This window comes from Rousettus aegyptiacus, unplaced genomic scaffold (assembly GCF_014176215.1).
Source record: "Rousettus aegyptiacus isolate mRouAeg1 unplaced genomic scaffold, mRouAeg1.p scaffold_m13_p_6, whole genome shotgun sequence".
NCBI classification, from domain to species: Eukaryota; Metazoa; Chordata; class Mammalia; order Chiroptera; family Pteropodidae; genus Rousettus; species Rousettus aegyptiacus.
In genome coordinates, this window is record NW_023416309.1 from 110,421,265 (window position 1) to 110,442,270 (window position 21,006).

At 57.2% G+C, this 21,006-nt stretch overlaps 2 protein-coding genes across 3 annotated transcripts in view; both read left to right on the forward strand.

Annotated features, from left to right (window-relative positions):
• The first annotated feature begins 8,818 nt into the window (after positions 1-8,818).
• RPL38 (ribosomal protein L38) lies at positions 8,819-13,013 on the forward strand. The gene is made up of 5 exons (XM_016143597.2): positions 8,819-8,862; positions 9,031-9,064; positions 9,217-9,277; positions 12,172-12,294; positions 12,939-13,013. Exons 2-5 carry the CDS (start codon positions 9,062-9,064, stop codon positions 12,962-12,964), a joined length of 213 nt encoding a protein of 70 aa, XP_015999083.1. The 5' UTR covers positions 8,819-8,862; positions 9,031-9,061; the 3' UTR covers positions 12,965-13,013.
• A 3,414-nt stretch (positions 13,014-16,427) lies between these two features.
• Positions 16,428-21,006, forward strand: part of TTYH2 (tweety family member 2) — a 31,954-nt gene continuing 27,375 nt past the window's right edge. Inside the window, exon 1 of one of the 2 annotated variants that reach the window (XM_016143595.2) lies at positions 16,428-16,560. In XM_016143595.2, coding sequence (XP_015999081.1) covers positions 16,435-16,560 — 126 coding nt within the window. In that variant the 5' untranslated portion in view covers positions 16,428-16,434. The remainder of the gene's footprint in view (positions 16,561-21,006) is intronic. The other variant, XM_016143594.2, reaches the window with a different exon arrangement.

Consider the following 21,006-nt stretch of genomic DNA (forward strand, 5'->3'; position numbering starts at 1 on the left):
AACTTCCACTCACACACACCCATTGTGACTCTCCCCAAAAGGTGACCCTCGGCTCCTTGTTTGCATGAAATCCCAGACTAGTTAGCCACAAACCAGGGTCTCTAAGTTCCAGTTTAAAACCCAGGACTGTCCCAGGCTAGTCCAATCATCTGAGGCCCTGGGGTGGGGTGCCATAGGTCATGGGGAAGGGGGACCATGCAGCCACTGCCTCCTCAGCAGGAGCTGTGCGGCTGGCTCTAGAGAGGTGGCGGGCAGAGCTGGCCCATCTCCCAAGCCGAGGGCAAGCTCCATGACAGACAGAAGGTATTTGTGCATCTCTAGACGCCCCCTAGTCCTAGAACAGAGGAGGAGCTTAAAAAATATTTGTAGATTAAATGAATCGCTTCACAGTTTGAATTCTTCTCTCCCTGGAGAGGGAGGCAAAAGTGTTTGAGGAATTCAATGAGGAAACACTCTGTGTCCAAGTAACTAGGCAACCATTTCCTCCGGCTATCAGCTGTGTGACCTGGGGCAAGTAGGTTAACCTCTCTGTGCTTCAGGGGGGCTTCATCAGCAAACTGGGGATTGCGATGATGTGGCCTAATTTAGGGTGGTTGTGAGGATGACAGGACATGATCTTCGCAGAGCAGCTGGTACAGCACCTGACGCAGAATAAGTCGACACAGTGGTAGCTTTTGGCCCCGTTCTACCCTGAAGCCACAGAACAGTGTCCCTCGCTGCTCTCCCAGCAGCCTTCCTCTCCAGAGCCGGGGTGACTCCCGTCAGCGAACACAGTGATGCTCCTCCACGCCCACCCCAGCCTCTGCTCTTAGAGGGTGCACTCCAAGGGTAGGGCCACGGTGACAATGACTGCAGCCACTCCTCCCCCGCCCTCCCGAGAGGTCCGGGCTGAAGACTTCATCTGCTGTAATTAATAGGCCAACTGCATCTGTCTTGCTCCATTAATAGCAAATCAGCCTGTCAGGCGAGGGCTGTGAACAGTGAACAGGAAGGTGAGAGGAAGTGGACAGCCGCCGGGGCTTGACCCCGCCAGCGACCAGCCTGCTCCTCCACCTCCACCCCAACTTCCGCTTCCTGTCCCTCAGCCCCTGTGGGCTGACTCCAGGGGTCACAGGCCACTTCTAAGGAGAGGTATAACAGAGGAAGGGACCAGCCCATGTCACCTCGCCAGGTGCTCAGGAGAGCAGGGGAGTTGAGAAGAGGGGAACCCGAGCCTTCGCTTGGAGGAACAGCCGGACCCACTGCGGAAACCCCTCTTTGCCAAGACCCAGCCTGGCAGGAGGCTGGCGAGGGCCACTTCTGCCTCCTTCCCTAAAGATTCTGCGATTCCCACCACCTGGAGTGGTGCAGCTGGCCATGAGCCCTTGCGGAAGAGGCGGTGGCAAAGGTGTCTCGCCACCATGACCCCTGCCGGTTCGCTCTTCCTTGCTCACAAGCAGGCAGCTGCCTCCATGTGCCCCTGGGATCAAGTCTAGAGTCTCACAAATTCTTTCTCCAGGCTTGCACACACCAGAGAAGGGCACAGGAAGGACATGGGAGCCATGGGGCCGCTGGCCCCAATGGCTGGTCGCCTGCGCGGGGCCCGCTCCCTCCCGAAGTGCGCACGCGCGCCAAGGCAGGCGCATGCACGCATGCGCGTGGTGCCTCCCACGGTGGCCCAGCGACCCTTCCGGCCCCTGCTTCGAGCAGTGTCCCAGCCCTCTGATCGCACCTTGGAAGCCATCGCAGCACTCCGGTAATTGCTTTTGGAAAAGAGGTCAGTGATGTCATTGATAGACCTTGTCCTGGGCAGTGAGGCCAGCCCAGGCCTACCTGTTTCTTGGGACGCACGGGGCTTATCTGGGCACAGGGTCACCTGTGCACAGGATGCACGCCAGCCAGAGCGCGTCTGTCCCGTTGACAGACACATCGGCCTGAAGACATGGCCTCAGTTTGGGGGAATCAGGGAGCGTGGCGGACACTTGGGTGGTGAACAGGACAGAAGAGGGCCAGCTGAGCCCTGGGGGACTCCTCTGCCTTGGCACCATAGAGGAGATAGACAGGTGACATGGCCACATCAGGCCATAAGGCCACCCCAGGGTGGAAGTGGACCCACTGTATGGAGGAGTGGGCGGACAGGACGTCTTCCGTTGTCTCTAGGTCCACGCCTCTGCCTTGCCTCGTGTCCCCAAGGGAGACCATCACGGGTTCAGCCAGCAGGGTGCCCTGGCAGGAGATCAGGGGGAGGAAGGGAAGGAGAAAGGGAGGGAGGAAAGACTGTGGGCTCGAGGTCGGCATTCCCACCCCGCTCTCTCCCTGAGTGGTGCCACAGGTGGGTGGGTCCTTTGGCTGAAGGTCCCAGTCAGGCGGCCTGCCCTCCACACAGCCCTGGCCAGCCTGGGTCGGGTGACACCCCTCCCACCCTCAGACTCGGTGGTAATTCTCTCTCCCAGGTTCATGCACCCGCCCACGCCTCCACAACCAGTCCTTTTATTAAATCATTCACCCAATTAATTCACCTTTATTAAACCAGTCACCGGATCTTGCTTTGTCTGCTTCCTGTCAGGACCCGGAAGGGTCCCGGGGTGGTTGGAATGGTGTTGGTGGGAAACGGCTCATGGAACCAGCCCTGTCCTGCCCTCCGCACCCCAGTGAGGAGCTGGCTCTGCTCTTCCTCTCCGCTGGCCCGCCTGTGGGGGGAGGGGAGGACGGCAGGCCCTTTACCGGCCTGCACTTGCCCTTCCCGGGGTCTCCAGACCAGACGACCAGCTCTGGGGAGGACATGTGGGGCCCTCAGCCTCCCCCGCAGGAGTCACCACCCACCGCCAGGCCACTGATGAGGGGGCGAGAGGCAAGAGTCTCTGAGGTGACGGGAAAAGCTGGCACCCAGCGGGCAGGACAGACTCACAGACATGGAGAAACAGGGAGGTGCAGACAGACAGACAGAGACAGAGAGGAGAGGCAGGCAGGGCCCAGCTGGAGGAGGCTGTGTCCAGGCTGGAAGGCCTCTCTGTGATGATGAGAGGCCGGCGGGGGGGCGGGGGCGCTCAGGAACCTCCAGAGGCCAGAGCTTCAAGGGAGGAAGCAAAGCACTGTCCCCCCCCCACACACACACACAGCAGGTTATGAGGCTATCTTTCATTTCATCCTGCTCCCCCCGCCCCCCCGTTCAGCCCGACCCTCACCCCCATCCAGCAGTAACACCGTCAGGACGAGGGGCCGGAACACACTCTCCCCTTGCCCCGGGGACAGCACTCCTGCCAGTCAGGCTCTCCTGTCACTCACACCCAGGATGCTCTCCGAGCCTCATGATTTATGGACTTTAATTTTCCCAGAGCGTCAGTCGCGTCCCTTCCTCTCCTCGGGTCTGTCAGGGTGTTTATCTCCCACCCACTTCAGCCCCTCTCCCCCCGCCCCTGTTTTTTAATTTGAAGCATCCGTCTGGAGCATCCCGAGATGAGGGCGTCTGCGGTGCTGAATGCATTAAACCGCTGACAGCTCTATTGATTTTCTCTCCTCCGCTGCATAATGCGAGATATATACAAGCTGATAGCTGGCCCCTGTCCCTTACTTTGAGGGACCATGCCCTTTTTCCTTTCTCACTCTGAATGTCCCCTCGCGCTGGCACGCATTGGTATAGAGGAGGGTCGTGCTTGTCCCTTCGAAAGACGGATTCTCCTCCGTCTGCCCTGTCATGATTTTCCTCACTGCTGGTGGACGCCGTCTAACCTGCAGCAGGTTTGACATCGTGGCGGCAGTTCATAAGGTGACAGGGTCCATGGAGGGAAGCTGGGGACCCGAGGAGGTGTGACGTCTGTCAAAACTGACCGCGCCTCCGCCGGAGAAGACCAGGCAGGCTGGGCTCCCCTCTGCCTGCGTCACTGAGCTCTGGGGAAGGGCAGGGGGGGACCCTTGCCGCTCCAGCCCACCTCCCCTTCTCCAGGTGGCTGTTCTCCAAATCCATTGGCCTCGCTTGCCCTGGACTCACAGGCATCGACAGTCACAGAGCCAGCCGCTGGGCCCAGCACGTTCCACTCCTCGTATCTCCTGGTTTCTCGAAAGTGGGGCGGCTGCGGACAGCTGCACTGACCCGGGCGGCTTGGGAGGAGGGATTAGTGCCCCCACGCAACAGGGGCTGAGCCTCAGAAATGCCGGAAGACTCGTTCAGGCTCTCCCAGCCGGACACAGGATGTGACCCCAAGACTAGCTGTCCCCAGGAAGCTTTCTTCCCGCCCTAGCACAGTGCCTCCTCCAGGAAGCTGTCCTGGATTGACGCCACCCAGTCGGATTGCTTCTGTGTTCCATTCCCTCCCCTCCAAAACGTATCGCTGCGAGGGTTTGCACGTTCGGGCGGGCTGCTCTGTGTGCTGGGCGAGTTCTCCCCCTTGTGAATCAGCATCACTGTTACTTCCTCTTGAAGGAGTTCCCCAAGCCCACCCTCATCCCCATCCTGGATCCGTCCCCAGCAGCCCCCATCTGTTCCCGCAGTGAGAAGTGCTACCTGTACATATGGCCCTGCCTTGTCACTGCCTCCCCTGCTCCGCTGAGAGTTCCCTGAGAGGGACGCAGGGACGCAGACGCCGGGGTCCTACCTCTGTGTCTCTAACCCCTGCCCGGGGCCGGGCACAAAGCCAGAGCCACACGCAGGTGTGAGTGAGAGGGTGTTCCTGTGGCAGAGATCACGCAGCACCCAGCCTGGCCCACAGAGGGAGCTTGCTAGAAATGGACTGAATCCATTTAATCGGTCAGTGAGCATTCTGAGCAGGCGGGCCTTTGCTCTTCCCCTTCTGCCCCTTAGCGGGTGGGGCGCTGGGCCTTTTCTCCCACTCCACCCCTCCCCCACTCCCACCCCCGCCCCCAGGCCTCCTGCTGGAACCTGTGGGCAGGACAATTCCAGGTTCAGGGCATCCGGTGGCTACCCGCCCACACCCCACCTTGCCAACCGGCCAGAGCTCCAAGCAGAGGCAGCACGGGGGGACGCTTTGAGCGTTCGGGAGAAAGGGCCAGGCAGAAAACCGAGAGGCGGCCTGGGGTGCAAAGCCAGTGGCCTGCGCCCAGGAGTCGCCTGGCCACAGGCACGGACACCCAATATAATAAACATCTCTGGGTTGTGTCCTTCTAGTCTAGTGCCTCTCAACAAGAAGCGATTTGACCCCCAGGGGGCATTTGGCAATGTCTAGAGATGGGTTCGTCCCAATTGGAAGCTTCCTACAGTGTTCGGAACAGCCCCGGCCCCAACCCAGAATGGTCTGGTCTGAGGTCAATAGCGCCCAGCTTGAGAAACCCTACTCTAGTCTGACTCATCACACGTTGTGGCTCTTAGCTCAGCAGCTGTGTGTGCCCCTCGGGGCAGGGGGGCACCTGAGGGCTGGAGGAGGTAGGTAACCTGCCTTTCTTTAGTTTCACCATCCTTGGATTCCCCAAAAAAGCACCAGCCCCAATGCCCACACCCTGCCTTCTTCCCCCCACTCCGCATCCTTTACCCAGGCTGCTGAGTTCAGCAAGAGAGACTCCAGACTCTCCCCCTGCTGAAAACCCGCAAGGTTTAATAAGCAGCTCTCTTCGGAGATGACTAAAGGCCAGCCCCGCCGGCAGCCAAAGGCGTGGGCCTCTGGGGGCCCTCTTGGAGATTAAATGAGATGGTAGATATAAAAGCACCCCGTCAGGTATGAAATGCTATACAAATATTATTTCTAATTTATATAAGTACTCTAAGCCTGAGATTTTAGAATTCAAGGCAACAAGGGGCTGGTTCCTTTCCATTTCCAGCCACGACCTGGGCGCCCCCGTGTGGTCACTGTGAGGGGTACCGGGGCAGACCCACAGAGCAGGGGAAAGTGGGGAGGGGGCAACTCTGGGTGCCACTCCTCCACCCCTGCCCCTCCCACCCCCCGGTTTTCATTACACATTAACTGAACGAATGGAATGAATGGAAAGAGAGGAAACGTGGAGGCCGGGGAGGTCTTCCTCGCGTCGCCCCGTGAGGTCAGGTGCCAGTTTGGGGCCAGTCCTGGTGCCCTGAAAACTGACGAGAACTCTAAACCAGTTCACCTTCAGGGGCGGCAGGGCGATGCCTGCTGCGGGAGGAGGAGGCCATGTGCCTCACCTGCTGGGGGCCCAGCCCGGGACAACCCTGAGCTCAGCAGGTAGCGGGACGGAAAAGAGAGGACTGGATTCTTCCCACAGCTCAAGACGCACCCTCCGTCCATCTCCAGCTCTCGGACCGCCCCCCGCCCCCCTCTCCGGGTTGAGACCCTCCAGCCCGGCCCTTGGACAATAACAGTAGCCCTCACTATTCCCATAGCCACCAGCCTCGGACATTCCACGACCCGTAATAGGCAAACTGGACCATGCCACGCCCGCTGCCAGGCCCTGGGTCTTCGTCTCCTATAGCGTCCGCCCTGGGCCCCTTTGGAGAGCCTTCCGCCTCGCGCATGTGCATCAGCATCACCGGGCCGCTTCTGTCAAGTGCGGCCTCCTGGGCTCCGCCGTCAGGGGCACAGCTGTTTCACTCCGGGCGGGGGCTGTGGCCCGGTGGTCGCCGGCAGCCCCCGCCACACCATGACCTCTGGGGTTCGTCTTCCCCTGAAATGTGGGAGGCGTTCCCTCCAGGCTCCTCGCTTCGCTGTTGGATAGCCGCTGTTTATTTTGCTATCCGTCCCCCTTGGGGAACTGGAGAAAGCCTTTGGTACTTGAACAAATTTGCCTTTGTGTCTGTTTCTACACATCTATGTTCGCTTATTACACAATGCAAAGGGGTGAGCATCTGTCTCTCTGGGATCACTGCCAAAAGGGAGGCGCAGCCCCTCCCGCTGTCCTCTGTCCGTAGCTTGTAGGTCCTGCGGTGAGGAAGAGGCACCAGGCATTCACGCGACAAATATTTTTGTGGTCCTACTATGTGCCGGGCATGCTTTGTCCAAACTAACTCTCCATCTCTCCCTCTCTTTCTCCACCTACCCCTCTCTCGTCCCTCCATCCATCCACCCTTCACATCGTGAGCGACCTCAGATGCCGCATCCAGCTTGAGAATCCTGCGGTGTCGGCACTGCGCACCTGTGCTGCGTGCGTCCGTGTAGCGTTTCGAGAGTTATCAGCACACTGTGGAGCTCCGCTCTTGCCTTCAAAGTTGGTACAAAGGTATAAAAAGGTTAACACTGCTGCATCGTCTATCGAGAGGGGCGTGCGAGGGATACGTGAGTGACAAGTGACAGGAGTTAGAGGCGAAGGGTCCCGCCTGAAGGAGAGGTGGGACCTGAGCTCTGGACGGTGAGCAGGACTCAGCAGTAGACAACGGGACATCACGGGCACGTGCCTGGAGTCGGGAGGTGGCCAGGGCGTCAAGAGGCCCACGGGCTGGACCGAAAGGTTGATTGCCTATGGTGGAGCAGTGGGGTAGAAAAGACCAGAAAGGCATCAGCCAGGAGGAGGGGCTGGCAAAGTCAGGCTAAGGGATTTGGGTACATCCTTCTCAGATCAGGACTGAGGCATCCCTGATTCCCGGGCTGCACCCTGACCTTCAGACAATCTAAAAGTAAGCTCTTACCAACTAACTTTCCCACTGTTCACATCTAGATGCATCTGTAGTTACAGATGGCTTCTTTTAAAAGGCTGTCTAGCACAAGTAGGGGAATTTGTGATCCCCCATTGGTTTATTCTTCCCTGTATCCCCAGTACCCCTAGGAAGAGGCCCATCGAGAAGAGTGAGTTCGAAGTCAAGTTCATGGTAAAATACTCTTTTCAGATGTAACGATACGCACAAGGCAATTACATTCTGTTGTGCAGTTATTAAATTTGGAGAAAACGAATATAATAAAATGCAGACATTTGTAGAGATGTTAAAAATAAACTAAAAGTAGGGGATAAAAATAAAATCGATAACTACAGGTTTCCCAGAGCCCGCCTGAAGAGACGTTATGTAAGAGCTGAGAGTATGTGCCGAGAAAATAGCATCAGGCGTGGGATGGAGGCGGGGGGGGGGGGGGGGGGGGGGGGGGGGCGGGGGGGTGGACCAGAGGGGCAGAGGGAACGCTGCCCTCCCAGAGCACCCAGCTGGGTTCGGCGCACAGCCTGGCGAAGTAATCGAGAACCTTGGGCTTGGGATCTGAGCGACGGAGGTTCAAGTCCTGACTTCTCCTCTCCCAGCTCTGATAAGCTTTCATTCTCCTCATGCCTTAAGACTCAAGAGCCACAAGTGCCCTGGGGGGTCACAGAGGCCCTATGGGTAAAGTGCTTAGCGCTCGGGCTGCCGGACTGAAGTGTTCGGTAAATGTCAGTGCTGGAAGTATTTCCTTGCTTTTATCGAGCACCAGTTCTCATAGGAATTGGAAGTGGCAGGTGGAAAATCTCCCCTAAATGGAAAAGAAGGTCCTGCTCATGACAGACTAGATATCCATGGAAAAAGAGACCAGAAGGAAATGTGAGGAACCCCCAGAAAGAGGTTCCAAAATATATATAGGAAGGTTCCTTCATTTAAATGAGAAAACTCTGAGTAGATGCCCAATGCACAGGTCTAATGAAAGCAGTAGATATGTCTTAAGTCTTCAGACTAGATCTGAAATAAAACCTAGCGACGCCCAGGGGGTTGGGGCGGTGGGCGGGGGAGGGGAGGACGAAGAGCTGGGAAAAGGGAGGAGGGAGGCTTGCCCATCACGTCGGTGGAGCTGCAGTATTCATCTAGGCCAAATGGGGGCAGAAGTGCTGCATTGGAAAGAGCAAACGCCTACATCATTCTTGACCCTTTGCGGACACCGTACCCAGTTTTTTCCGGGGGAGGGTCTAACTGTCCGGAAACGGAAGTCTCGTTCTTTATCACCGTCCTCGCTTCTTGTCGCTTGCTGTGAGTGTCTCTGGGGCGGGATGCAGGGAATAGGGGGTTAATCCGAGGTAATCCACGGCCGGGTGGAATCTGCGGACCCCCGTGCTGGGTCGAGCGTTTGGGGGAGGAGGATGGAGTGCGATGGGGCCGGCATTTCGGGGGGAAGCGAGGAAGGGAAGCGGGGTTCGCCCCTGGTCCCCGCGCCCCGTCGACGCTGACGTTTGTCTTCCCCGCAGGTACCGGCGCGCGCCCTCCGCCCTCATAACCATGGTGAGTACGACCCCTGCCCGCGACCTTCCCGGGGAAGCGCGGGGCCTCGGGACGCGGGCAGAGGCGCTTTCGAGAGGGTCTCCGAGGCCCAGTGGGCTTGACTGTCGCCAGAAAACATCTGCAGTTCATTCACCGCTTCTTTTGTCTTGTAGCCTCGCAAAATCGAGGAGATCAAGGACTTCCTGCTCACAGCCAGACGAAAAGATGCCAAATGTAAGTGACCTCTCGGAGAGCTCAGATGCGTGATAACGACCGCGTTGGCGTGGAGCGGGCGCCGCGCCGGCGCTGCTGCGGGAGCGCTGTCCGCGCAATGTCAGGAAACAGGAGGCCGTTGGAGCATGTGCCTGGCGGTCCGGGAGCAGTGATGTTACATTTCCCACGAGAAAAACGTGGTTGGCCAATGCGTCGTCTTCTTTAGCTAATTGTGAACATCGTAGAAACCGCCTTGAGTTCGTTTTTGTTTCATTGTGTTTTTGGTCTGCCGCTCTGAACGGAAGCCCTTCCTGGGTGAAAGTCTGAAAACGCGTGTCCCATAAACCGAGTTAGTGCTGTGAGGTCAGTTCTGGGCCTGTAGTGTCGTGAGAACAAACCCTACTCACAATGACCTTTATTTACGGACTAATTTCACTCCTGCATCTGTTAGTGTCCCAGCCAGTAAATAAAGGGAGGAGGAAGTGCTGTATCAAAACGTAAAACCACAAGCTTTTGATTGATATGTGCTGGCCCCTGGTGCCCGCGCATTCTCATTTTTAATATCAGTTGTGAGAAGGAATTCTGTTATCTGTTTCTTACGTTGGAGGAGGATTGGGAACTCGTGCTTGATACAAGATAAATCTTGAACACATTCGCACATTGTGTTATTTAACTCCATCATCTTCTGCTACATCAAGTACTCCTTACAAGTTCCGTTCCCATTCACATTTGTTCTAAAGAGAACATCAGGTCGTTTGTGAAGTGAGCAGGGTCAGACTGGTGTATTAACGTGGGCTGAGACCCTGACCACCTCATGCTCTGTGTCAGTGATAGAATGGCGTATAGGGAGGACCTTTCGGTTGGTTCACAGGGACAGGAAAGGTTATATCTGTGTTCCTGTCACCTGAAACAGACTGTTGTCTTTTATCCTCTCTGCTGTATGAAACGGGGACCACCTTTAGGAACAAGTGGCGTCCGATGGGACTCTGCCCTCTCTGATGGTTGTGGGGACCTCAGGTGACAGCGTGCCTGTGATGATGTCTTGTCATGTTATAAATAGGAGAGCTTCACATAGGTTTTAGGCAAGACCAGGGAATTTGGGGTCACTGCCTAGTTCAAATCTCAGGTCTATCAGTAGGGAGCTATCTGCAAGTTAAACATTACACTACCATTTCCTTCTGTTGATGATGGGTGATAACAGTATCTGTCTCATGGGATTGGTGCCAGGCTCACATCAGATGATCCATTAGAGACCTCAGTACATTGAAGAGAGGGCACGAAATCCAGTTCATTGCATTTTAATTGTTTGGGAGCCCAATTTTGGTGTCGTAGGATGGAGTCATGGTGCCCTGGACATAATAGGGTGTTGAGTAAGTGTTAATATTTTTATTTCCAAATCTAAAACGCAGATGACAAAGTTTACCGTTTTAAGGGTATAGTTCGCTGGTATTAAGTGCATTCACATTGCATCTCCAGAACTCGATCTTGCAAAACTGAAACTCTATACCTATAAGCAGTAACTCCCCGTTCTCTCCCTCCAGCCCCTGGCAACCAGCTTTGTACTTTTCTTTATCAATTTGACAATTCTTAAGAGCCTCATAAGTGAAAACATAAAATATTAGTTCTTTTGTGACTGGCCTGTGCATTCAGCATAATGCCTTCAAGGTTCGTCCATGCTGTGGCGTGTGGACAGACCACGTTTTCATTATCCAGTCATCTGTCGATGGGCATTCGAGTAATTCCCACTCTTTGGCCATTGTAAATGGTGTTGCTGTGGACGTGGGGGTACCCGTACTTCTGGTCCCTGCTTTCTTGGGCTTTATACCCCTAAGTGGAATTAATGCACAATACGATAATATTGAGTGAACATCTTCCAAGAGCTCCATACACCCTACAAGCGTTCAGCTTAGCTTGTGGCTGCACAGCAGCTGCCGGGCACCGTGCAGCATGCTTAGCTCCAGGAGGAATGTTAAGCCGGCAAAATAGGTTGGCTTGAATGAATGTCCAGGTTTCTGGGTTTATTAAAACGTGAGCAAGGCAGCCAGTGCCTCGCGCAGGCTCGGAGCTCCCGGCCCGCTTCCTGTGTCACGCCTCGTCTCTGTAACGGGGCCCTGCGCGGAGCCGCGGGCTGTGAGCACACGTTCACCTTGTGCCACTGCCGGGAGGTGCGAAGTGCGTGTGTGTCTGGTCAGGTCCTCGGGCTGAGCCCTGGAACCCGCGTTCGGTCCTTGGGCACCTGATTCTTAATTGGCGCTTCACTGCTTTTATAATGATGGGGCAGCAGGGGGTGAGGTCCAGCTGTTTTTTAAAAAGTTGGAATGAAAGTGTTGACGGGTGCACAAAATGACCAGCTTACCGAGAAGAAGATGGCAGTGCCCTGACGCTCGTCCATAACCAGATGGTTGCAGAATTTCCCACCCCGCACTGTTGAATTCAAGGTGTGCCTGGGGCCCTTGATGGTCTGAGCTGCGGTCCCGAACCCATAAAATGGGTTCCGCACAAGTTTTAGGAGACACTTGTCATCTCATACTCAGAAGACTGATTTCTAGGAGTTTGGGAAAGTTCTCCATCCCAGCAGATGGCCCGTCTCCTTATTTTATGAACTGTTTCCATTCCTTTTTAAAAACATGAGATATGTACAGAATGTACCTTAAATACAAACGAACCAGCTAAGGTTAAGCCCCAGGCTCTTGCGCATTAATATAAGGGAGGCATAGGTTTCTGGCGCGGTTGTTAGGTACTAAGATCCTAGAGGGGGTCTTGTTTTCCGTGTGGAGGGACAGTCCAGGGAGGCAGGTGCAGCTGTCAGTGGTTGCAGTCAGACATGCCTCTTTCTCTGTAACTGTAAAGTAAGTGAACTGTGTCATATCTTTTCTGTGATACAATTAAATGACCAATTCTGGTCTCTTTGGTAGCTGTCAAGATCAAGAAAAATAAGGATAATGTGAAGTTTAAAGTTCGGTGCAGCAGATACCTTTACACCTTGGTCATCACAGACAAAGAGAAGGCCGAGAAACTGAAGCAGTCCCTGCCCCCCGGTGAGTGGCGTGGAAACCCCAAGTGGGGGCGGGGGGAGGCGAGCCAAGAATTTGGGAGATGTATATGTCACCATCTTGTTTCTCGCGTTGTTCCCAAATTGAGTAAGTCCATCTTGTGGTCTAAGCGTTGGCTCCCGCTGGCAGCAGTGCAGGGGGCAGCGAGCACGACTTGTGGCAGACGCCCTTCCCCGGGCCCAAGGGGAGTGCGTCCACCCCCTCTGAGCTTGTCCAGTGCGGAAGAGTAAGCTTACGCTTCTGTGCGTAACTCGTTTCATTCCCACTAGGCAGGGGCTGGTTTTGATGCTCCCCATTTTTGCAGATTGGACCACTGATGAAATAGAATAGGCCTTGAGCATAGGCTCACCAAAGGGCGCATCCCAGGGCCACAAAGCGGACACCTGTCAGCAGCGAGAATGCTCAGCTTTGTGAGAACTAAGTGGGAACTCTGTAAAGGCCAAACGAAGGACTGTGGGAGGGTTTTTTGTTCTACCAAACACTAACTTAATATTTTAAGGAAAACCTCCCTGGCAGGCTTTATCTTTGAGCTTCGTGAGCTCTATTGGGCTTAAGCTCAAAATCCAGACAGGCAACGGTAACTCAAAATACATCTTCCGGGTGACTCACTTTTATATCATTTCTCCTAGGTTTGGCAGTGAAGGAACTGAAATGAACCAGACATGCCGATCTGAACTTCATTAAAATTTTAAAAAATTCTTAAAGTGTCTCTTGTCTTTGAGGGTGGGCAGGGAAGTGTTACTGGGTGGTGGCTTCTGCTGGGAAGGGGACAAAGGTCCTGGTCTGACCTCCTACGTCCCTCGGGCCGTGGACAAATAAAGCCATGCTTTTTTTTTTTTTTTTTTTTTTTAGCTTAAGTTTGAAAATAGGTATAAAAGCCAGATGTTTGTGGAAATAAGCCAGTATGTGCTCGGGAGATTTAAAAGTCACTTAGATAAAATGTGCTCCCTGGTAATGAAAACGATAGTTAAAAGGAGTTGATTAGTCTTCTGGTAATAGCTGCCAGCCAGCCAGCCATCTGGGGACATGGTGCTTTCGGGTCCCCCATGTCGTGTGCCTTGCTGCAGGGGTAGGCATAGGGTTTGCTTTTTTAATTCTAGGACACTCCCGTGTTCCCTATAAGGAGTCGTGGAGCAGGGCAGGGTGCGGTGAGACCGGTGCAGGTGAAGGGACAAATTAGACCAAGGGCTCGGACGGGGACTTTCCCGCTGAGAACAGATGAGCAGGTGTTAGCCTAGCAAAGTGGGCCGAGCATTCCAGCAAAGAGGGAACATCCCGAAACGGGAAAGGAGACCTCGGGACTGGAAGACCAGTCTAAAATCACGTCTAGAGAGGAGCAGGGTTTCTGCCAGAGCCAGTGGGGATGCGTACGGTCCCTGGGGTGGTGTCTGGATGGAATATGCTGCTCAGATGGCCATAAAGGGCCACGTCCCAGTGTGAGTGGTAGGTTAGGTCTCAGGCCTGATGGTTAAATCCTGGTTCTGCCACTTGGTAACGTGCATGATATTAAGAAATTGCCTCACCTTTGTGCACCAGCTACCCGTCCCGCAGGACTCCAGCCCCTCGCTATGGGAGTCGCCAAGGAAAACAAATGGGTGGGTGGGGCAGCTTAGATCAAGATCCTCGGCCCCAGCTGTCTCCCTGCTCAGTGGCAGAGCTGTTCACCTACACACACCCCCTGTTCCCCTCAGGACAGGCACAGCATTGTCCCGATGGCAGGGCAGTTGGCCAGGTGCCATATGATGCACACATCTGAGGCAGAGACAAAAGGCTCACTGAGCCTGGAACAAAGATCCTCCCACACGTGACATGCCCAGCACAGGCTGGGCTCCTAGGCCCTTGGCAAGGAAGTGTTCCAGGATCGCCTCCCAACACTGCCTCGATTTCCACACGTTATGGCAAGTAACCATGTCAACACTTGTTTCAGTGGTTTATTGTAAAGGTTAAATGAGCCAATTTTGAAAGGACCTGGCACAACACATTTGGGAGATGGAGGTGGAGTCATGTCAGGACGGGCCACAAGGTGGCGACATACTACACCAAATGAGCAGTCTACCAGACCGGTCTGTGAATGAAGGTAAAATCCACTTTCAAGTAACTAAGTGCCTGAGACCACTAGTTTAAAAAGTTTTTTTTCTACAAGAAGTTTAAGGATGAAGGTAGTTTTTTAATCGGGCTATGAGAGATGAGTTTTGTTTCCTCCGGGAGGGGTCCACGGGTGCTCAATGACTGGCAGCGAACTCCAATGGGGTACCTTCAGTCTTCCCCATTCTTCCAATGCTGAATTCCCAGGAGGAGGCAGGGTGCACCGCTTGGGCTTCCTTTGTCCCGGCACATTGTCCAGAGACTAGCCCCAGCTCCTAGGAGACAAGCCTCGTGTCTAGAGAAGGCATCCTTTCATGCTGAGGTTCTCAGCCCTGGCTTGTGCCTTGGAGTCATTTGTGGCACTTTTTTAAATTTTTGCCATGGCAGCCAAGGCTGATTGCGGAGATTCTGATGATGCCGTTTTAAGGCGCAGGTCTGTTTTAAAGCCCTCAGGCTGACCACTGCCTTGCTGAGTCAGCTCGTCGGCCTGGGTGAGCTTGTTCTGGCTGCCGCAGGTGAGAGGCAAGGTGTGGGCCACAGTTGCTGTTTTGGAAAGGACTGGAATGTTCCCACCCCAACTCCCAAGGAGTCCCTGGAAGCTCCGCTCTGTTCAGCCCCTGGTTCACAAGTCTAGGTCAGCAGGCCTCTGGGGAAGCAGCTAGAATGCTTACTCACTGTCTAGCTGGATGCAGACAAGCCCACCAGGAGGAGAGGCCCAGACCACAGGCCAGGACTCCCTACCCCCACCCCCCCCCCCTCTGACAGAGCGTGGTGCCCCCCTGTGGGCCATCCACGTGCGTTTGTGGGTGTTTCCGGGACTTGCTGTCCACGCGAATTTGCAGGCCTTTCCAGGACTCCTGGAGCCAGGAACCTGGAGCTCTCCCAGGTTCCCTGGGTCACTGATGTCTGCTCCCGTCGCTACCACCCCTCAGACTGGGCTTCAGGCGCTGTGTCTCCACCCCAAGTCTGATCCTATCACAACCCCTTAACTCCTCCACTCCCATCTCCCCAGCCCCAGACGCCCCTTTACCCTGCCCTCGACCTGTCTCTGCCTGTCCCACGTCATGGGTCACACCACGCTGTTAGCAGCTGCCTCTGGTGTGCGGTCACACCACGCTGTGTGCAGCTGCAGAACCGGCCCTCTCACGCCCCAAGCCCCCGCAGACGCTCTGAGGACTCCAGGAAAGTTCCCGCGAGGTTTTATCTGATCTGCGGCTGCCAGGACTGGCTTCCTGTCCGCTGACTCTGCTCTGATATTGCTTTTCCAAATTGTCCCTAACGCGGCCAGGTTTACTTCCTTGTGTGTGAAGTGTTGCCATCTGCCCGCTGAAGGGCCATAAACCCCAGGCAGGGCTTTCCGTCTGTTTTTGTTCACTGATGGAACAGTGCCTGGCACGTAGTAGGTGCTCGGTAAATACGCGTTGCTCACGGCCTGGCGTCCCTTCCCCGCGCTCCCGGTGCTCTGGTCTCCTCCCCTCTGGATGGCTCAAGGGGCCCTTCCTGCAGGCGACCCGCCCTGTCCCGCCCGCCTGCCACGCTGCCTTCCTCGGATCCCAATGCTCCCTGATTGACGCTACCGAATGACGCTCCCTTCCGTCCCCAGTATGTTTCTTGCCCTCTAAAAACCCTCGGAACGGCCAGCCTCGCCTCTCCCATACCACGACTGCCAGCTGCACTCTTTGACACTTTATATCCCTGATTTGATGATAAGTAATTAATGAGAAGCCCGGGGACTTAGAGACTGCTGTTAAGAAAGAGATTTAGGAGCGTCCTGGGGACTGTTTTCACTTCTCCTTCCGCTTCTTTCGCCAGTGGGGCAAGGGCAGATCCCAGAACGCAAAGGGGCGGGCGGGTCCTTGGGAGCCACGCGCTGCGCCAGTAGGTGCGCCCAGGGGGCGGGGCCGAGCCCGGGGGCGGGGCCGAGCCCGGGGCGGGGCCGGGGCCGGGGCCGGGCGGGGCGGGGCCGGGGTGGGCGCGCGTCCCGGGCCGGGTGGCGGCGGCGGCGGCGGCCGCAGCGGGCGGGCTCCCTCCGGCCGAGCCATGCCCGCGCGCGTGGAGTACATCGCGCCCTGGTGGGTGGTGTGGCTGCACAGCGTCCCGCACCTCGGCCTGCGCCTGCAGCGGGTGGACAGCACCTTCAACCCCCGCGATGAGAGTTACCGCGAGGTGAGACCGCGCGGTGCCAGAACCGGGTCACCCCTCTCCCCGTCCCGAGCCGGCGGCTCCCCACGCGCCTCCCAGACGCCACCCTCGTCCGCCGCAGACCCTTCCCTTCACTACTCTTCCCTTCGCCCCCGGGACCCTTGGCTCTCGGCCGCCCGCGCCCGGACACCTCAAGGGCCGGGGAAACGGTGGGAAGAGGGGGCGGGGGCGCGGAAGCTGCCCGCGGGGGAGGAGCTGAGCGCCGAGGGGGAGGGCCGCGCCGAGGGGGAGGGCGGGGTGGGGACACGTGTGCCAGCGCCCGGGTAACTCCTGCGCTCCAGCCGAGGGGCGCCCGGAGCTATCCTCCTTCCGCGGTTCCGAGACGAGCGCTCGCTTTCCGGGGCCGCGCGGCCTAGGAGAAGTTTGGGGACAAACTGAGTGGAGGCTCCCGAGTTCGGCTGCGCGGCGCCCCAGCTCCCAGCCGCTCCCGCAGGGTGGGGGCCGCCGCCGACCCCTCTTCCTGGGCCGCTCCCGAAAAGCTTTAGGGCTCTGGGAGACGGCAAGGGATGGCTAACCTGGGGTACGCTGAGAACCCCCAGCCACTGTGGGTGTTTGGGGGAAGGAGGGTGGCCCCGGGTCAGCGCCCACCCCTCACTACACGCACGCCTTCGAGACCCTGGATTTCTGGGGCCTGGGCTTCTTGGCCTGTTACTTCCGCCCCCACAGACCCTTGCGTCTCTGCTCTTTCCTTGCTCTGCCGGCCCTTCCCTCTGCGATCTCTGCGCCCATGGGTGGGGGTTGCTCCCCAGACCTCCCCACCCAGGCAGAGCTACAGAGTCTCCCCACCTTCTCAGATCTGGCCGAGCCCCTGTGGCCCAGCTGTCAATTCTCCACAGAGTCAAAGATTTAGGCTGGGCAGCCCCGAATGGGGACCCATTTGTTCAGAGCTACGCGCCCATCTCAGGACTTTGAACCCTGGAGGCCTCGGCCTGCAGTGTCGAGTTCTCCCGCACAATCTTCCTGTGTGGGCCCTGGTCAGGCCGGTTAGGGCAGAGCGGGAGGCTGGGCCTGGAGTCAGCCCTTTGCCTGCCAGGCCTTTCTCCTGTATGGCCCAGGATCCTGATCTGGTAGGGTATGCAGTGCACCCTTGACTGGGAGTCTAATAATAACCCCTAGTGTCCCTGTCACCCTCAGGCACCAGGCAAATGGTGCCTGCCCTTTCAGAACCCCTCCCTGCTGCGAGGCAGGGATCCAGGGGACGTTGCAGAGGGTTTGCCTGGCGGGGCTCCCTCGGGATCTGCGTTGGCCCCTCCCTCTCCCAGAGCCCCACTTGTGGAAGTCAGTGTGCCTGAGAACGCACCAGCTGGGGACGGCTCCCGGGACTCCCGCTCCCTGGGAGTGCATGAAGAGAGGCGGATATGATTTCAGAGACAGCTGCGTTGTTGCGTGTGTGTGTGTGCGTGCGTGTGTGTCCGTGTCCCACACCCTGGGCCCCAGATCCTGTACCCAGGGTCTCCAGCCATAGTTTCCTCCTCTTCACTGGAAGAATTCTAAACTCCTGCCCAAGTCAAGCAGACCTCACCCCTTGGCTCCCAGAGACAGCACCTGTCTGGCCAGCAGATGTGGCCGGCATGGCCTGAGCCTGCCCCATCCCCCTTAGTCCCACGGAGAGGTGGCATCTGAGCCAGAGGGACTCACTCAGCCCTGCCCCTGTCCTCCCAGGGGTTGGAGCCTGGCACACTGTGCTGGGCATCGAAGGACTCCAGAGGGCATCCCTTTCCCATGAGCCACTGCTCCTGGGCAGCCGGACACCCACCCCCACCCGCACCCTCCTTGTCCCACTTAGGCCTCCTGAGGGATCTGAGTGGGAGATTAGTGCCATAAGCCAGGCCGAGATGAGAAGTCTGGCTCTGGGTGTTATTTAAGGCAGCTCCTGTATTGATAAGTTCCCCTGTTTGTGACCATGAATCTCTTAGACATCCCCTTTCTCCTGGGTGGCAGTCACTGCCAAAGTCAGGCGGCAGGTTGTTAAGACCATGGCTTGGGCATCTTCTGCTGTCAGTCACCTCGGTGCTCAGCAAACTCGATTGGAAACAAGCTCTGTGTCATACTTGGGTGACGTGATGACCGAGGCAGCGAGGGCTTGCCAGGGCTCTGCCGTCCAGTTTTACCACTAACTGTGTGACCACGGCAGGTGTCTCAGCCTCTCTGAGCCTCACTTCCCTCACCTGCAAGTATTCAACGAGGTGTTCCCTTGGTACAGAGAAGGTTCCAGAGCATGTAGTACGAGCTGGTGATACGAATCATCACACAGACTGGCCTTGACGTTCAGCAGTGTGTCCAGGACATACCCCACAGGGGGCACAGAGGGAAGAAACCTACAGACTCTGATCAGGGAAGACGGGAAAAAACGCATGAATGGTGTCAGCTTGCGACACTGTGTGCCTGTGTGTGTGTGTGTGTGTGTGTGTACACACACCGAAAACTAAGTGGCAATACAAACAGGCAGATGAAGGCCTGGAGGAGAGCTCGGGGAGGGGACGAGTTGTGCAGGGATCTCGAGGACGAAGCGGGGGGTCTTAGACGAGTGGGGGTGACTGAAGAGCAGGTGCCGGGTGAATGGAATGTCCCGAGCACATTCGGTTCCCAAGCCTCCCCGGCGTCTGGGGGAGCAGTAGAAGCCCCCTGACCGTGTGTCCTTCCACCCCTCCCCCTGCCACTGGACTTGACCCTGAGTCCTTGCTCGAGACCTGGAGAGGTCGCTCGGGTCCTGGAGAGGTCGTTGGGCTGAGCACCAACCAGAGTGTAGGAGGGAGCACGGGCCCTGCTGTGTGCCTGGACGCAAACCACGTGGCCAGTGCCTGGCACGGCGGAACCTGCCACGAGCTCTGCTTGGAAGGGGGACCCCAGCCGCCCAGGTGTCCGCCGGGCGGAGTTGGGGACAGCAGAAAGGGGGCCTGGCACCACCCCCGGCTGCTCCCAGAGCAAAGCACTTCGTTTTCCTCCTTCGGCTGCCACCCCACCTCCTTGGGAGACCAGACGCCGGTGAGCTAATGGGCTTGAAAGGTCTTAGTTCCAAAATGCTGTGCACAGGTCGATCGTTGCTACTGTCAACACGAAGGAGCCACCCGCGTGCTTTCTGCCCCCTCTGGCTCCTGCAGACCAGCCCCTCCGCTGGGACCTGCGTGAGGAAGCAGAGAATGTGCTTTTAACTTTTTACACGTAGGCGCGTATTTCCATGTCGTAACTTTTGGTGGTTCAGTTCATAGACTCCCCCAGAGAGTCGCAAGTGTGTGTCCCCAGGCCAGAGTGGAGGCTAGACCCAGAGCTACAGGGCTCCCCCCACCCCCACAGCCAAGGAGCAGGTCTCAGGAGGAAAGGCCAAGTGGGAGCCCACAGGCGGGATTAGAGAGGGGCCAAGGTTGGGATGAGGAAGCCCCATTCATCCAGTCTGAACATTGAGTCATAGTCATCAGATGATCACGCTGCCCCCCCCCAGCCCCCACTCTGCCCCCAGAGGCCCAGCGAGTCGAGTGGGTTCTTAACCCTTCCCAATCCATGGGCTCCGGCTTCCCTTCCTCCGGCCTCATCCCTAGGCTGGCTCGCTCTGTTTCCTGGGGTCTTGGGGGGCGGGGGGCGGGCGTGCAGGTTGTTGCCCCCTCCCCCACCTAGTGCAGAAGGCCCTTGGGGTCTAGCTGCAGCCTCAGCATTCCCAGAGTGCACATTGGTCACTGCTGCCCTGCGCTTGGGTCTTGGGTCTCTGCTCTGGGTTTCTCATGACAAAATGACAAATCAGAACTAACCGAAGCTGCTGATGGGGAGAGAGGCTGGAGCCTGGGCCCCGATGAGGGGGCTTTGGCACGTGTTGCGGGGGGGGGGGCCGGGACGTGACGGCGGCTGCAGGTTCTTCCCCTTCGTCCTCCCCCCATCCCCCCCCCCAAGCGCATGGGGATTTGCAGTGTTAATTAGTGGCAGGAAAATAATTGCCTCTGGGAAGGTGACCGGCAAGGCCGAGGGGGCTGTGGGAGAAGGTTCAGCCGGTTTCCCCTCTGGTTCCCTCATTCCTCCAGCTGCTCCTTCCTCCTCCCCCACCTCCTCCCCTCCTTCTTCCTTCCCCCTTCCTTTCCCACCTCCTTCCCTCCCAGCCCCCTCTGCCCTTGTCCCACCCTCGTCCCCCCCAGCACCAGCGAGAGCACTGGGGGTGAACTGCTAACCGTCCCCTGAGGTCAAGTTTCCCAGCATGGCCTCCCCGGGGCTGGACTGCATTATCTGTAACCTAATTGAGGCCAGCTGCCCAGCTTGGAGAGGCCCCAGCCGCAGAATCCCAGGGCCCTGCCCGCAGGACTGGGCTCGCAGAAGGCCAGGAGGCCCGAGTGGACCATACACACATGAGACAGGGGGGGCCGGGGCAAGGACTAAGTGGGGTGGGCACGGGCGGTGTGGTGTGGAGAGGTCGAAATAACACCAGCC

Coding starts and splice junctions, on each gene's coding strand:
- RPL38 (XM_016143597.2), top strand. Junction 9,278..12,171: donor CAGACGAAAAGATGCCAAAT/GTAAGTGACCTC, acceptor TCTCTTTGGTAG/CTGTCAAGATCAAGAAAAAT. Junction 12,295..12,938: donor GAAGCAGTCCCTGCCCCCCG/GTGAGTGGCGTG, acceptor CATTTCTCCTAG/GTTTGGCAGTGAAGGAACTG.